Raw genomic sequence first — 18,146 nt, forward strand, 5'->3', positions numbered from 1 at the left:
TAATCTAAAATTTGATACTGGCAGTATTTCACAGACCCCTGCTCTACAGTCTGGGACTGTTCTCACTCTAATCCTGTGTCAACCCCCTCTGGCTAAAACACTGGTTGAAGCTCATCCAGGGCTGAGAGACACAGTGTGGAGCGGAGAAGAGCAGTAGTAGTGGCATTGAATTCCTCTGGTGACAAACGGTGGGTGTTGGTGATGTAGAGTAATCCCATTCACAACAACAAAGCCCAACCCCCCCACCACACACACACACACACACACACACACGTACACACATGTACACACACACACACACACACACAGACAGACTGTACACTGGAATACAGATGATGCCTGGAGTGTGATGGGGGTAGGTGAGGAGGATGTGTGTATGCATGCATGTAGATGAGGGTGTGCGTTTGTAAGACAGGGTGAAATCGTAATCTAGCAGATTATATTTGTGTGACTGACTGTATGTGTTAATGAAAAGACTGTGATCTGGGTCCTTGTCTAACCTGCTTACGCCTCGTCGAGTCTACACGGCCCCATCTGTCCCTTCTCTTTCTCTTCCACTCTGCTCCTGTCCCATCTTCTCCATCTCTCCCTGCCTTTTCTTCTCCTCTCCTTCCTCACTCCATCCTCCCTCCACCCCTTCTCCTCCTCCTCCGCAGCCAGGCAACAACACAAACACTCCCCTCTTCCTCCCTTACTACTACCACTCCTCGATCCATCCATCCATGCTAACTGAAAGCCACTCTCTCTTTCTCATCCTCATTTCCATTCTTAGTACTTACATGTCACCTCCATGTTTCCAAGTGTGGTGTGATACTCTCCACAGTGAATGATGAATCCTCGTGCTTTTGCCAGAGAAGGAGTTTTTAGAGCTCGACGGGAGACAGGGATGGATGGAGGGAGCAGATGGCTCCCTGGAAGAGCGGTCTAGCTGACTGTGGACTCTTAGCTTCAGCGTTAGCCACAATAAGGGAAGACGCGTCTGTCAACACAGCTCATGGACCTCCTCCTTTTGCCTCTCCTCTTCTTTCCTGTCTTGGCTATTTGTTCCTTCAGTTTTCCTGATTGACTTTCTCTCTTAGCATATTATCTATAAACAGAAAAACTCCTTTCTTCTTCTCTGACAAACTCTACCTATGTACTCTACTATGATATTTTTGTATGCCTCTCTATCTTCCTCCCTCCCTCTCCCTGTGACTCTAAGAGTATCAGCCAGGCTGCTCTGCTTCGCTTATGTTGATCTCCGGGCTTATGCCCTGATTGGACACACGCCACGATCAGAGACACCAATGGTGCTGCAGCAAGTGGATCACATGATAAGTGTGTGTGTGTATGTGTGTTTGTGTGTGTGTGGGAGAGACAGAGAGAGGTTTAGATGGAGGGGGAGGGAGGGAGGGATGAGAGAAGAGGAGGAGAAGGAGGAGGAGGGGTATTTTGAGTGGCTGCAAGCCGCTACATTGGTGAGGGATTTTTTTTTTTAAGCGCAGTAGCAGAGAGAGATGGAGGCTTTTGTTTTTCTCCTGTGGGGAAGGAGAGAAGGAGGAGAAGTTCGCGGCTCAGATGTTTGGATGAAGAGACGACAGGCAGCCGTACAAGACAGAGTCTCTGATAGACTGACGCACATAAACACAAGCGTGTGCACAAGCAGCGGAGAAGCGGCTCCATCACACAGAAACAGAGCCAGAGTAGTGCAGCGCAGCAGCGGTAATTGGACAGGGGTTGCTATGGAAACAGGGGAAACGGTTGCCTGACGGCCAGCGCTGTGCCCTGGGAGCATCAGACTTGCCTCCATTAAACACACACGTATGCACAGATCATGTACACACAGCACGGACACACACACACTCACACCTCTTATTCTGTATGACCATGTCTTTTACTTAACCCATTCAGAAAGCAAACAGGACAGAATGTATGGTGGCTTTACCATGGAGTGTGTGTCTGTGTGTCTGTGTCTGTGTGATTAGGCTTAAGAGCCACAGTGTTTTTTAAGCTTCATTTAAGCCTCTGTGCCTTTGTCTTAAATAAACATGTATTCATGTAAGGCCCGGTGTGTGCGCGTGTCTTTGTGTGTGTACAGGGCAGATGCTCAGTCAGCCATGAACAGCCCGCCGCTGAGAGAGCCATCAGCATTTAAGAAATGCTCTCACACTCACAGGCCACAGCACCGTGCACAACCAAACATCGATAAAACCTGAACGAAGGTGGTTTAGTATTCCACACCTCAGAGAGCTCAGCGCTGTCCGTATCTGGCAGCGACTGTAGGAGCTGCAGCCGTACACGAGCTGTGTTTTGAAGTGGATGCCCTCAGAATTATCCTTGACATAGCTTATTATCCTCCCACACACCCTAAAGAGGATATATCCTCATTTACTGTATGTGCATGAGGAATTGAATAGCGAGATGCACACATTCAGATATTATGGTTACAGACTGGTCCTTTCATAACACAGCCAGGATTATTGTTCTGGAAAGTGAGGTTGGACTCAGCTAAGGGCATTTTTACAAATGCATTAGACAAGATTTCTTTTGACAAACAGATATATCTGTCACATTTTACTGATTGTTAGCCCACAGAGGGATCTTTTACTATCTTGCACTTTGCAAACGCCAAAGCATATTTGTGCACACCGCGACTGCCATTTTCCGCCACACAGTAAGGACTGATATAGACCCAGTCTCTATAAAGAAGCCATAAAAAACAGACCATAAATTTCATAGTCGATTGAGACACCAATAACCAATTACATGACTGATCGCCTGAGATGGGTCAGGCCAGTTACAGAGTTCAATAGTCCAGTTTAAATGACCATTTGGTGGCAGTTAAATGGGCAGTCACTGTACTTCAAATCATTGGCAGTGGGGTGTACAGTGTAACTGTTCCCGTCAATATTACTGACCCCAACCTCTTGCCATAGTTATGATTGTGTTATTCGTCGTTAGGCAACTTTGCCACTAACTTCATTTACAAATCCATATGATCTCTGACATTATTCCTCCAAACCTGCACACACGGTCTCATCTTTGTGGGAAGTCATAGTTTCATCCTTTCAAGTTTTTACTCAAGTAATTTATTACGTATTCTCTCATCCAAAAGTTCTTTCCTTCTTTCCTGTTCCTGCTGACATGATGAAGAAGACATGATGAAATAAAAAATACATTTTTCCTGTTCTAATCAAATGTAAATATAAACATTTAACCCCTCTATGTTTAAAAAGTCTTTGATGACTAATCTTGAACCAGTCAACTGTGATTTAGGGCGACCAGCTAACCCAATGCATCATACAAAATCAATCTTGACAATCAGCCTGTGGGTTGTGGTTGCTACAAGAGCTATATCATGGGTCAGAGATGCGTGCTTTGGTCTCAGTCAGCAAAAACTCTATTTACAATTCCAAAAGAGTGTGGTCTAAATTATTCATTTCCTCTTCATTCTCTGCCTCCTGACAACTCAAGTAAAAGGAGGTGTGAGTGGAGGCCGAAAGTCCCGTACAGTTCTGTATCACTCTGCATTCTCTAAGCCATGCCCACTTTGGAGCAACTGTGAATTTGAACAAATCCTGCTAAGAACAACCCACACATACGCAGTTTCAAATGTTGTAATACAAGAGCTAAAGATGCTCTAATTCCCCTTTCAATTGACTCTGAATTTTTATATTTGTATTTACCTTTATCCCCTCATTTTATTACTCGATTCACTGACTTTGTAAAGCACTTGAAACTCATGTTCTTTCTCTTCTCATTAGTATTATTTTATCATTTTTATTTGCTCACTCTAATGCTCAGGATTTAGTGGGATCTACACGAAGTTTTCCCAGTGTACATTTTTGGACATGTCCCTCCGCTCTATTATTGAGATGCTTTATTTTATGGAATGTGCAATCAGTGACTGTTTCAGTTACAGACAAACAGCTCTTCTTCAGTTCTTGTTGACAGAATTGGGTGGAAAATTACAACTTTCAGGCATCATCAGAGGGGGCTGGTGTCTCCAGAGTGCTTCTAAGTTCACAGCGGTTACAAACTGAGCCTTGGCGTTCGAGGCTGGAAGCGCAGAGCTCCACACGCACCATTTAGCTGATAGGAGGCCCTAGAGACCGAACAGTCTTGCTATCGACAAGCTGCTGCTGAATTTCAAACTCCCAAGGTGCTGTGTGATGAAAGATGAGGTTGGGGAGGGAAGAGGGGAGAAGGAAAGGAAGTATGATCTATCCCAACTCAATCAAAATTGACTCTCGCCTTTGAGGGAGGGGTGTGAAGGATGGGATTGGATAATAGGATTGCTTGCTAGGGGGAGAGTGTTTGTGTGTGTGTCTGTACGATATGTGTGTTGTGTCCAAGCCTATTAGAGATGGTCTCCTGGTATATCTATCATTACATTAACTCATCTCATTATTCAGGTCATTATTACAACATTTATATCATCAGACATACAGACAGACATAATAAATCTCCTCTGTCACAGTGAAAATTTCAGTTCTGAATTCATAAAACCAAAAATTCAATCATGCAGACAAGTTATTCCAATACTAAAGGTTTTAGTGAGTTGAAAAGCACATATGGTGCTGAGGACTTCAACAGACTGTAGGTGGATTTAACATTTATTTGACAACTGCTACAGAGAACCACTAAATTTTCCTGTTTTTCATCCTCACTACAACATGTAAAGACCCTTCATTTATAGCCTCTTGCAACAGATCAAAATGCTGTAACAAGCCTCAAAACAACAACAACACATTTTTCATATCAGGCAGTTATTTTCTCTGTGAAAGCTGAGAGCCTGACTTTATTCACTGTCTTGCATCGGTGCACTAACTTGTGCTTGTGATGACAGTCAAAGCAGCTTATGAAACTCACACTGCCGTTTTCCATCATTTAACTTTCCCCGAAGTGACAGAGGATGATGATGCAACTCCACCACCACTTAACAGTCACTCCATTCACAATAAAAATGTATTTCTAGAACGCTGGAGACACTGAATCAGCAATTACAGTATCACCTCCATGTAGCACAATATGTCCTTTTACAGTAGAGTGACATATTGGATCAAGAGGAAAGTCCCTGCAGAGCAAATGCAGAATTAAGGACTGGCTCTCTTATGTGTGAGGCACTTTTCCAGTGCTGATCAAACCCAGTAAATATGAGCAGAGGACTGGACCATAACAAATCACTGTGTGAGCAGTGACTTGGACACAGGGGGGGCTTGTAGCTTGTGTTGGTCTGTTTGGCGCTTGACACCATAAGATAATCATAATTTGTTTGACAAATCAGGGAAAAGGCACACAGCATCTGTTGACTGCTACAACTGATGCCCAACTGAATACACAACGAACAATATCTGTCATAAACACCTCATTACTGTCGCCGTCTGGCCGCGCACACACATATATTTCCTGTGTGAGCCGACTCAACGTTAGCCAGCTTACAGGAAGTTTTTCATCTTCATCCAGACTCCAATGAGCTCCAAATGAAGATGTAAGAGTCTAATCAGTGGTTCAGCCAGTGGAGGCAGCTTATGTTTCATGTCAGAAAGAGGAAAAAAAAACAAATGCAGGAAAAATTCTAAATCTAAAAAGCCCTCAAGATGTGGATGCCTCTCTGTTCATCTGTGCAAACAGGAATAAAAAACATTCCCATGTCTATGCACCCTAATCAGGTCTTATATGCCATCCTAATAACTGACAAAACCTGAGATATGTTTATCACAGTTGTAATTAAGAGGGAGATCTGTAACTGTGCTGCTTCTTGCCAGAGTTCACTGCAGAAAGTCAGTGATGTGTGACAGAAATTGTGTGTCATGATTCTACACAGAGATTAAAAACAACATTTTTGTACTGTTTTTGTAGTATAATCGTCTATTAGGTTATTTGCCATCAAATATAAAAGCATTAGTTTTTCAAAAAGCCAATTTTGTATTAGAAACTAAATCTATGCAGTGAAAACTTACCGTGCTCAGTCTCATCTCAGTGCTCCAGCTGTGTCCCCAATTCCACACTACATTATTAGTTGGTAGTTGGTTGTAGCAAATGGCACAAAACAACATATTTCAGGAAAAAAAACTGACTGCCAATTTCAAATTTGGAAACTTTTCTAAAATGTTCCTGTGCTTTTTTTTTATTCTGCCAAGCCTCCCACCCCCCCAAAAACACACTCGTGCTGTGTACCTTGTTGAAGTCTTCACTTGTGGCTCTCATCTCTTTCCAGGTCTTGTTGAGCAGCTGGATGGAGATGCAGAAGAATTCCTCAAAGGAGCGATCGTGGGTGAAGAACATGGGGTGGAAGTCGTGGCAGTTTTCACTGGCTGTGGACACAAGAGAGACGGACGGTCACTTACAGCAGCAGTTAGAATGAAAGTTGACATCTGTGATAGAAACCATTTTGTGGTCACACTTCATTTGATGTAACACAATGATGATGCTAATAAGTTTTGTGGCCGCTTAATTTGTTTAGATAAAGAGCAATTTTTAGTTTAGTTTTATGGACACTGACATGTCACCAGTATGTGAACTGCCTGGATTCTTGTCTGCATATATTTGTATTTCTAGTATGTTACCACCCTCAACCAAAGCTTAATAAACTAAGCCAAAAGGCCGATCCTGACTCTCTTCCACTACAAGTCCACATACACTAACACACTGATATAAGAACAGCCTGATTTTCAGGAGAGGTCCATTTACTTTTTCCTTGTCTACTCTGTTGAATGACTCATGCCATATGGTGGCCTTCCCTTTATAAATACGTAATTGGGCCTGAAGGAATGTGGCCCCTAGCCTTAACCTGAACACCTGACTAATGCACAACAACAGGGACAAGCGGCCCACACACACTGCTAGTGCAAGCAAACATCACTTAGCTGGAAAATATTTCAGATGAAGTCATTAAATAACCGCTGCTGAAAGGTTCTGAATTACATTTAAAGTGGGAAATGTTCCTGATGATCACACGTGATCATTCTGACACTTAAGCTTCAAAGAATAAATCATCAGGCATGTGCAATGCTAGATTCAAATTCAAAACACATTATTTCCCAGAAGATAAGGAGCACAGATTATTATGAGATGTGACAGACGGTTCATGAGAGATAATCTAACTGGCCTGGGAGGGATTCTCTGATTCTGCATTACAGACGTGACTGAATGTTGATGTGTTTATAGGTTATTTCATAGAAACAACCACTGAGAATGAAATGCAGTTCCCCAGTGAAGCAAGACTTTGTGTTATTGAAAATTTAGCTCCTCATCAACTTCAAACACAAAATATCCCTTGGAGACAAATTGTGACCAGCAAACACTGTTCCAACTGGATTAAGTTGAGATTTTTCATTTTCCAGAGCCAGAGGTGGTTTATTTTCTTTATTAGCTGTGTAGTGAGGCATTTCAATCCCCACTATTTGTGTGAGGGTGTGTTTGAAATCAGAATGAGAGGGAAAGCCAGGGCTCTTGAGTGCCCAAACCATATTAACCAAGAGGTACAATAACAAGGCTTGACATTCATTTGAACTAAATTCGTCTCCCCCTCGTCTTGCCGAGATGAGTGGCGGCTTTGTGCCAAAGGTTGGTTCGTTTAAAGAGTTTCAGAGTGGAGCAGCAGGGGCACTGGCCCACCACAAGCAGCCATGAAATTGGATGGAAGGGGTCAGGTAGCAATTGAAACTTCACAGTATAATGAGTGATGCCCACAGGCCGCAGGCACAGCGACCTGAGCCTTGATTTGGGAGCGATGGATGGGAGATCAAGGGGAGGTTGAAGCGGAGATATCCGGGGGGATGTGCTACCGGTGCCAGTAGTCAATCAGGAAACTAATGGAGGTGAGCCAAAACAGATGCTGACTGGCTGCTTAGTCAACAGTACACTGTCCTCAGGGAGAGAAGAAGAAATAAAGAGGAAAGAGATAAAAAAGGGTGAATTAAAAAAAAAACCTTCCTCCATCAAATTCCCTTTTATGGCCGACTCGCAAAAGTTCTAGTTAGGGTTGAAGTTTAGAGTGACCTCTGAGCTAAATGGACAGTTTATTGATAGGAGCAACAGAGCCCTGAGGTGGCAAGGTGAGTGGAATTACATGTCAAGGCTTATTTGGGAGATACAGACAGTCTCGTGTGGCTCTGCAGAAATTTCTCCGTCCTGGGGTTTTGCAAGGCATGCTGAGTTGCGGACAGTTTTATTACCTCTCACAGGGCTCAGCAGGACCTGGAGCAGCCCAACGATGAGGCAAAAAAAACATTATGGCGCGCTGATGCTCAAAAGAGTTCGCAAACAGTGTTCTCTGTTTTAACACTCTTATTGCAAACGTACCAAATGGTTAGAGAGTGTAGCTCGATGAATATTTCATCAAACAAACATAGTTCACCAACACTGAGGAAATGATTCAAGAGGGGAAATCTGGGCGAAAGTTTGAAAGACATCCCTCAGCAGTTCTTACTGGCGCAGCCATCACTAACCTCTGACTTTAATCCAACAGAAAATTTGTGGGCAGAATTAAAAAAAAAGAAAAGTGTTTGTGAGCATGGAGGCCTACAAACCAGACTCAGCTACACCAGCTCTGTCAGGAGGAATAGGTCAAAAATTCCAGCAACTGATTGGGAGAAGTTTGTGGAAGGCTATAAATAAATAATTCTCTTTACTATTATTCTGACATTTTACATCCTTAAAATAAAGTAGTGATCTTCACTGACCTAAGACAGGGAGTGTTTACTAGGATTAAATGTGCAGAACTGAGTTTAAATGTATTTGGCTAAGGTCGGCTGTAGCTCCTTCAAATGAAAAGTCCACATAGAAAAAAACAAAAAAAAAAATCAACAATTTGGTATTTCCTTTTTCAGCGATGCAGCTGCTTTCCAGCTAGCCGAAATGTCACGGCTGAATCATTCTCAACACTGCACAAATGCACTTAAAATTATCCGCCTGAACAGAGATGGCACTGAGTGAGTGCAAAGTCATGTTACTGTGATTAGGTAACTATTGCTTTAGGCCTTCCTAGCCTTAAACTGGCCTTGTTTTTTTTTTTTTTCCCAGAGCGATGCTTTAGCATCATTATGACTGACACTAAGGCTACAAGGATGAAATGAAACGTGCTATACAATAAAATACTGCATCTCCAAACACACACTGACTGATGGGGCTTTGCAGCTGGATTGGCTGTACGGAAGAAAAAAACTAACAGAGGAAACACCAAGCTCCTCGCCACTCTTGCCCCAAATCATTAGGCTGTACATGACCTTAATCTGAGGGTAACTGTAGCCGGCCTCTATCTGTGTGTGTCTGTGTGTAGATGTGTGACTGTCTTCACATTAAAAACTATTAATATGAGGCTACCCCATAAGAATGTCTTTCTTTATGATACAATACTTTATTGTCCCCCATTGGGAAACTCAAGTGTTGCACATATGTAACCACCTCCATGGTAATAAAAATAATATAATACATAGTAAACAAATAAATAACAAGTTGTAGCAAATCACAACCACAGATTACACATATTGCATGTGTAATATTACACATTGCATGTAAGTGATAAGAACACCATGGAGCTATTGCACAACCCCTGCAGAGTCAGGCTGCGTTATTTAAAATTCTAACTGAGGTAGGCACAGATGAGTTTTTAAAACATTGGCCTTCCAGCTAAAGACGTTATCCAAGTGAACACCAAGGTACTGATCTGATTGATTGCTTCATCATGTATAACCACTGGACTGTGATTCCCCCATGGCCCTAGGGTCCAGAACCATCTCCTTACATTTAAAATGAGATGGTTGCCATAAGGGACCAAAGGGATGAGACTTGTAATATCACTCAATAAACTCTAAGTAAAATAAAGACGAGAAATATTCAGAACACTTGAGAGGTCTTTTACCTGAAGAGCTATTGCTGAAGATTTTGTCTTTAGCAGTGAAGCCATGAGCTATATCCATAAAAAATTAAATATACTGTAAAAATAAAAAATAACAAAAAATATTTATATACTGAGTTGCTTTTCATTATATGCTACTATTATTACTAGTACAGTCAGATTAATGAAGCTAAAACAGAACAAAAATGGCTTCAATAGTCATTCTTAAACTCAGGGCCTGTGTTTTTACTGTACAGTGTGCTATTTACTGTGTGCCATGTTATTTCAGTGTCTGAAATCTGTATGCGCTACACAGTAACCTGAAAAACTTCCACAGGGAGAGAAAGAGTTTCTTTCTGCTAACAGTACCATAACACAACTCATCGTTAATCACAGTTCAAAAAAATCACTGCTGTGTGACTACACACCTCAGTGATGACACAAAACAATAATAATTGGCAAGTGTCTGAAATCCCAATCAACTGCTCTCAATAAAGTTAACTACTGAGAGTTTTTCACATAAGAAGTAGAGTGAGAGTGAAAGTGATTTGAGCAAGTATTTAGTCTTTGCAGCTAATGGAAAACTGATGTTGTGGCATCACTGGTTGAGCGGTGACCAAAGAGCAGCGCAGCAACAATTTTTTTTCCTTATGAGTTCAGCTGTATTATATCAACACTTTCTTCTTTTCTTTCCTTTCCCTCTGCTGTTGCTACTTTAAATTCAACCTTTTTTAAAAATGAAAAATAAGTAGATCCAGAAAAGTAGATCTGCCATGACCCGTGTTCCTTTAAACAGCCACAAATCCTGATGCTAAGCACTTCTGAACAGGGCTCATAATTGGTTGAAAAAGGTTACGTAAAACCTCTTTTCCTTCCTTCCTTCCCTCTTTCCACTGAGAAACAGCCTTCTCTCCCACAGGCAAGCTAATGTGGTCATGGATATAGGGTGGACGACTGGACATATCAAGGGCCTGAGGAGTCTGACACTTTTTGATGGACGAGTCACGCGGCTAGGCGCACGCACACGCACGCACGCACGCACGCACGCACGCACGCACACAATGAACTCTGCTTGATGCTGCCTGTCATGCCATGAAGCAGCAGGGCAGAAATGAACTCTCTCTCAATTTAAGTCACAATTTATGACTCTTTTTGCCCAAGCATATGGGGCCACAGCAGACAGTTTAGATGGATGGAAAATGGGCTGTAATGACTTTTCTTTGTCCTGTATGCTTTTCATCCATCTGCACAGCCAGATGTTTAGTCCATGTGCCACACTTGAACAAGGACACCGTGTTGGCCAGTTTAGACTGTGCTGGACCATATGCCCACATGGATCAACAGAACCTGATTCTTTACATTTATGGTGCAATGCTCTCTCACTATCTGTCTCTACAAAATGATGAACAGAAAAAAATTTATGGTGCGAGTGGTTGCTTGAGACTTGATACTTAGTTGACAACATAAATGTCTATTTCTTCCTCTACTCAGAGACAGTGCAAGAAATACTACACAATATCCCCTGGACATAGCAGGGAGTCAGTGTTTTGTAACATGACACTTCAGCAGGGTGAAAGCTGTGAGGTCTTTTATTTAAACAGTGGCACAATAGGGCTGCAACAAGCAATTTCTTTCAATGTGTGTTAATCTACCTATTTTTTTAGACTAACTTATTTAAAAATGTCACAATATCATGGAGAATGCCCATCACAATCATCCATAGCTGAAGGTAAAGTTTGTCTTGTCTAGGTCCCACTCACACTGCTATCCTGTTACCAGTCTTCTCTTGAGCAAAGAACCAACGTATTAGGACATAATTTAATTAGCTTTCCAAGTTAAGTAACATCAAACACACAGGAATTCAAGGAGTTTGCACACAGCAGTGACCCCGAAACAGAATCCACACTAATGCCACATTCATGCAGTGTCAGCATAATGAGTGTTTACATGTTTTTTTCCCAAGATGATTAGCCTTGTGGTCGAATCATTGAAATAAACTTTTGCTGTGTAATGTATTTGGAGCAGCTTGTTAATAAAGTGAAACCAGATACACACAAACTCTGCACAGCTCCTTTTAAATTTACTGAACCAATTCCATAAGTATTAATACTGTAATGAAGTTAGATGCAACTTTGCAGCCATTTTGCCATCAGTTTGTTGACACTTATGTAGTTCTTCTGCCCACTGGACATAATGTTAACTGTTAGAAATTTCCAGTATTTACATCTAGGAATTAAAACTTGGAGGTTGGCATGAAGGTTTTTCTGCCTCGGTTGCTTACGAGTATGGTTGAAACCATATGATGTGAACGCATCATAAACTCTGTAAGCAGAGAGAAGTTCCACGTCATTGGTTTCAGACAAATTAGACACATCGGTACAGTGTTCCACAACATCACACAATATCATCATGAAGGCAAGACGACCGAGAGGGTGCAGACAGTTCTCCTCTCCTCTCATTTTCTCTGCATCCATAAATCTACTGGGATATGTGTGTGTGTGGCTGGGTTGAGGTCAAGGGTCACTGTCATCTCCCTGAAGTGAATGTGTAAGACTCTGTTTATGTGTAAGTGTGTGTTTGTGAATGCAAGCGTGACAGAGTGTGGGACAGCTGTCGCCTGTCATGCTCTTATCAGAGTCCATTCAACGTGAAGGCTCTGAGGGCTCGGTGACGTCAACTAAGAGCCAATTACTCAACTGGCCACCGCACAGATGAGTTCTGGGCATGAGAGAGGTGACTAAGCATGTGCGTTAAAAGTGTTTTGTGTGTGCAGCTGTGTGCCTGTTGGTGCTTCACTGTGTACGTGTGACAGAAAGAGTGAGAGAGACGTGTGGGATGAATGCCACCCTGACATCTGTCAAGGTCCAGTGTGTATTTGTTTGTGTGTATGCGAGTCCGTGTGTCTGCACAAAGTAAACGAAACAACCCTCAGAGTCACCTTGCAGCTATGCCACATGATGAATACACCGCGAAAAGTGTCATCCTCACTCTAATTACAATACCAGCATGCCCTGATGTCCAACTGTGACAAGGAGAATGTGTGTTTGTGTGTGTGTGTGTCCAGCGAGCAGCGTCAGCACCATCTTTCCGGTCCAGTCACTGCTTGCGTGTGTGCAGGATGCCAAGGCAGCAGGTACACGGAGATGCAAACCACGGCTGGCTGGATGAGTTAGCAGGCTGACCGTGTATTTGTCATGCTGCAGCAAAAAAAAAACACCACAGCTTCAATGCACAGACACTGGTAGTGCACGCAACGCTTCTGCCAGGTTTCAGAAGAGCATGCAGTAACACCATTTATCAGCACAAACCAATCTATTTACAGTCATTTTTACTGACATAGCCTTTATATGTTTGCTATTTTCAATGTAAATCATAGTCAGTGGTTAAGATCATCCGACACTTCATTATGTCCCCAGGAACAACTCTGAGTTGTGCAGCAACTTTGTCATAACAACCGCTTTTAAAATTGCTGGTCACATGACCCTCTAGGGATCAAAAACACACAACACACAATTAGGTCAAATGAAATATTTCTCTAAGAGCTGTATCACACAATGACATAAACAGGGACTCACGCATTTGCCGCGTTCTCACAAACACAGAATCCTAAAAAAGTTTTCCAGTGTATGCGCCTGGAAATAGGACACCATGTTGGAAAACTGCATCCAATTTCTCTTAATACACACATCCATCGAAGCAACACATAAAGAGAGAACATCACACAGATGCTGGCAACACGGGAATCACAACTATAATTAGTACTCGAGTTAAGCAGGGAAACTAATTAGCTTACAAGCTAATTAAGAACTTCCTAGCATTGTTTGGGTAGATCCTGGGCCAAATATGTCATTTTAAAAAGTAATGTCTCAAGGTTTTTGAGGTTGGAGTCTGTGAAATGTTAAATCAGTTTGATCATGTTTGGGCCACACCAGCGGGGCTGCTGTGCTGGGTTGTTACTGATCATGAAGTAAGGATGCCTGGAGAATGAGGCCACTGGTCCAAGTCTCTGCTTTGAAACGCAGGATGGAAAAAAAGGCACAGAAAAAGCTGTATAATGCTGTACAAAATGAACTACTACTTCTCCACAGTATTGAGTCTGTGTTTTATTTTGAGTTTATTTAACACCAAGTATTTCATTTTGGGGAGGAAGAGAAGCAAACGAGGTACCCTGGACTGGATAAGGGTGAAAACTGGGAAAAGTCAAAGCCTTATTTCCTCTGTGGTTTCTAATTACATAACTAAACCATTTTAGCATGCAGACTCCCCAACAATGGTCAAGATGCATTAGAGGACAGAGGGAGAGGGAGGAATAGCAAAGCAGCAGATGGAGAGAGGAGAAAATGAGACAGAGGGAGGCATGTAGCAAATCCATCAGCGCTCTGGACTGAGACAAGTATCCAACAAATTTAGCAGTACATCTGCTTTCACAGACGCCTCATATTGTCTCAAATACAATAAGGCTTGTGCAACCGCACCTAGCTGTGAGTTTTCTATCAAGTCTGCCCCAGGATGCATTTATTAAACATGCTAAACACAACTCACATCTTACAACTATAATACACCTCATGCCAGATTCTTCTGAGGGAAAATCTCAGATCAGACAGTGTGAGTCATGCTTACGCAAACAAACACACAATCTGTCTGAGTTTGCCCAAATGCAGAAACAGAATTGTTTTATCATAACAAAACAACTGAAAATTCTCCAGCTTACATGCACATATGTGCTCTCTCTCTCTCTCTCACAGACACACACACACACAGTCTGTTTATGTGAATTTATTGTAACTGTACTGCTAAAGTTAGACAGTTTTAGAGTTCTGGAGTTCTGCAGTGGGAAAATTTACACACTACAAAAGAACACATGGGTATTCCACAGGTTTTAACATATACCATGATCAACTATGAATACTGCAAGTGTACAAATGAAGCAGGTACTTTCCTTCACTTACTGTGGGAATTCTCTTTTCTGTCTCCTTTTTGCAGATGAATAATCAAAAGTATTGGAGACTGGTTGCATAAACTGCCGTCTGCTTATTAGGAGGCTGGTCTCTCCAACCACTGGATCCATATTTTTGCTGACTGGTGTAAATTAATGATGGACATTGTCTCGTTTGATTCTCTGATTGCAAGGATTACTAGTTATCAATAGAATTCCTACAAAGTTTGGCCTTATTTAGTAATTTCAATAAAGAAATTTAAACTGCCATTGCATTTACATTGTACATCGTAAACGAATTTTGCAGATGCTTATTGATTTGTATTATTTCATTTGTTCTGTTATCTGCACTTCAATGATGTTGTCTTGTGTTGCATTAAGATCCTCAAATGTTTAAGATCTTTTTAAAAAAATCTTAATAAAAAATATTTATACTAAAAAAATATATAATTACTGTGTCTGTGTGTGTGTGTGTACATAGGCTCACAGTAATGTTAGAGCTGAAACTCACAGCATTGTTTTGTCTGATTTCACCCTTGACAATGTCTGCTAGTTATGGAGGTCTTTTGGGAAAAAGCTTCATGTTCACAGAGAGAATGGCGTTTAGTTTCTCTGAAAAATGACACACAAAAAAAAAGTTTGAGGGTGTAAGTGAGGGAGACATGTTGGTGAGAGTTAGATGGTAAATAACATCCAAGGAGCTCCAAGTATGAAAGCACGCAAATAAAATGAGAGTGACAGCAGTGTCGTGAGGTGGGTTGTGTTTCATCCACCGCACCACTTCAATCCAGTGTTGCTGAGAACTGACGGGACAGGAGTGTCTGAAAAACTCCAAGGATGCTCAGAAATTGAGATTCTGGAGCGCCCATATGTCAAGTTTGTTGTTATTTGTGCTCTCCAATTTAAAAAACCTTTCACTGATGTATGCCTGAGGCTACGAAGTGGAAAACCCTGAAGAACGCTCTCCCCCTTTAACACAAGGCTGCAACTGACAACTGTGTGAAGTGGCTGCTGACTGCCAAATAGATGCTCATGTCACGACTTGAGGGATACTTGGGATTCTACACTTGGCCTTTCCTCTGCTCGCCATCATCCACTTTGCTCATGATTCATGGATGGAGCCTTATGGGAGGGATTAGCAGCTACAACCTTGAGACTTAACAAGTCATTTCAAAGGGGGTCAAGCTAACGTTCAGCTAACACTAACTTAAGCATACTAATGTTTGATCCCGGACATATCCTCTCATTCCACTGATACCTCATTAGGGGAAGGCCTGAAAACGATGAAAAACACAGGATCCAAAATATCATGAAATATATATTTAATGCACTATGATTCAGCAGGCCTTTCCTAATGTTTCATGAAACCGGCAGAAACTGCTGGTAATTTAAAAACAAATATGGAAAATTACCGCTGAGATTTATTAAGCATTCCCATAGAAAGTCATATTATTGCCCCCGGCAACTAGTAATGTATCGTATTAATTACAAGATAATGTAATGACTTGTCAGCATGTGAGGAAAAATGTCTCAGTGGGTCAGAAATGTAATTAATCCTATTGAAGTGATAATCTACTCAAAGTCTATTATGTTTCAAACTCTAACCCCCTGTAGGCTCAAAAGGTGGAAAGTTTTTTAGTTAAAATGCAGAACTATAGCTGCAGGTGCTTGAATTCACACTGGTCACAACAAACAACAGTCAGAGAAAGAACCAAAATCTATAGAAATAAAAAATAAACCACTCCTGCGTAATAATCTACTTTTTGGCTGTCCTCCAGTATGCTCATTATGTTCCACGCAGTCATGTTTTCATCAAAGTAATGCTAAAGACACTTGTTCCATATTTTAACTCTCCACCATGTCAAGCTTTTTACCTGTATTTTGGTTTACACATGTTGCAGCACCTGTGCCAGTAAATCTCTACAACAGTGCTTGTCAGATAAATGTGAACATCTAATTTTTATTATTGAAAAAATAATTTCTTTGTTGGGATTAAACCTGTGCAGCTCCCATCAGGTTTCAATTGCATGCTTACATTTAAGATTCATAGGAGATGCTGTTGTTAATCCTTATTTCTTAAAATGATAAGGAATAATGAATGATGAAAATTAATAAATTTCTAGTAAAATAGTTGATACCCACCGAAATCCCAGTGTCATGTGACAAAATATTTCACATGACAAAGATTTAATCTTATTTTTTACCCATTGTTTTAAATATTTACAACATATAAAACAAAATATTATTAAATATAAGATTATACTGTGCAAAAATCTGAGAATTTTCATTTCCTGTTCTTCTTCAGCTGCAGTGTCTGACTGCACGCCCAAACATGATATTTTGACCATGACCGTGTGTGTGCAGCATGTGTCAGTATGTGTGTGTTAAAACTATACCTCAGGGAAACACTGTGGGCAAGTTCAAACACATCACAGCATTTCAATCTCACACTGTGGCATTTCTCAGGGGTTATAGGTGTGTGTGTGTGTGTTTGTGTGTGTCGATATGTTGTTGTTGTTGTTTTTAATAGGGGAGCGGCGGGCAACTTGGGAGTGTCATTACAATGGGAGTTGTCCAGGTAATGAGTGTGGATGATTCTGAATTACCTGCTGGGTTTGGACATTGTGTGAACACACATACTGAAGCAACACACACACATACACACACATGTAAAAAGGAGAGACCAGTGGTGCCTACATACAGTAGTATACAGTGATAGGCTGGTTACCCTCACTTGACTTGTTGTACTTGTGACAAAAAACCTGCCTCCAAAATATAATTTTATTCACTATTGTTTAAAGCCAGAAAGAAAACATTACCAGGGAAAAGGGGGGTGGGGGTGGCAGGTGCAACATCCTCTTCAGGTCAGGAGGCAACCAGGTTTATAGGAAATTTGTTTTCAACTTTGAAGAACAATAAAAAGATGTAATTGGCTTAAGACTGAGGCTACCAATCATCTCCTTTGTTTGGGGTGATGAAAAATATAATCACAGTTGCCCAGGGTTTAAGGCACCGACCATGAACTGCAAAATCCCTGATTTGGATTCAACTGAGGATCTTTGCTGCATGTAATTATCTATCTTGTATCCCATGGTGCATCTCCCCACTGTCCACTGTAAATAAAAAGCCATAAAACACCCCCAAAATTATTCTAAACATTGAGAAACACTGATGTGTTTAAATACTACACAGTACATTGACACCTTGGAAGAAGAGAAATCCTGAATTTATTCAGATTGGGTTTTTAGACAACTGACTAAAAAGGAAGACAGAAACCTTAACACTGTCCTTGAGAAGAGACAATGAAATAAAGTATCAATAAACTGATGTAAATCTAAAATCAATCCAAATATTGCATATGATGTATTGTGATGTTGGACAGCTCCGTTG

The 18,146-nt window shown here is 41.3% G+C and overlaps 1 protein-coding gene across 3 annotated transcripts in view; it reads right to left on the reverse strand.

Moving 5' to 3' along the window:
- Positions 1–18,146, reverse strand: part of elmo1 (engulfment and cell motility 1 (ced-12 homolog, C. elegans)) — a 100,745-nt gene that overhangs the window by 24,259 nt on the left and 58,340 nt on the right. For all 3 annotated transcript variants that reach the window (XM_041052846.1, XM_041052848.1, XM_041052845.1), the window contains one exon: positions 6,160–6,296. In XM_041052846.1, coding sequence (XP_040908780.1) covers positions 6,160–6,296 — 137 coding nt within the window. The remainder of the gene's footprint in view (positions 1–6,159; positions 6,297–18,146) is intronic.

The sequence above is a fragment of the Toxotes jaculatrix genome, chromosome 13 (assembly GCF_017976425.1).
Source record: "Toxotes jaculatrix isolate fToxJac2 chromosome 13, fToxJac2.pri, whole genome shotgun sequence".
Taxonomy (NCBI): Eukaryota; Metazoa; Chordata; class Actinopteri; family Toxotidae; genus Toxotes; species Toxotes jaculatrix.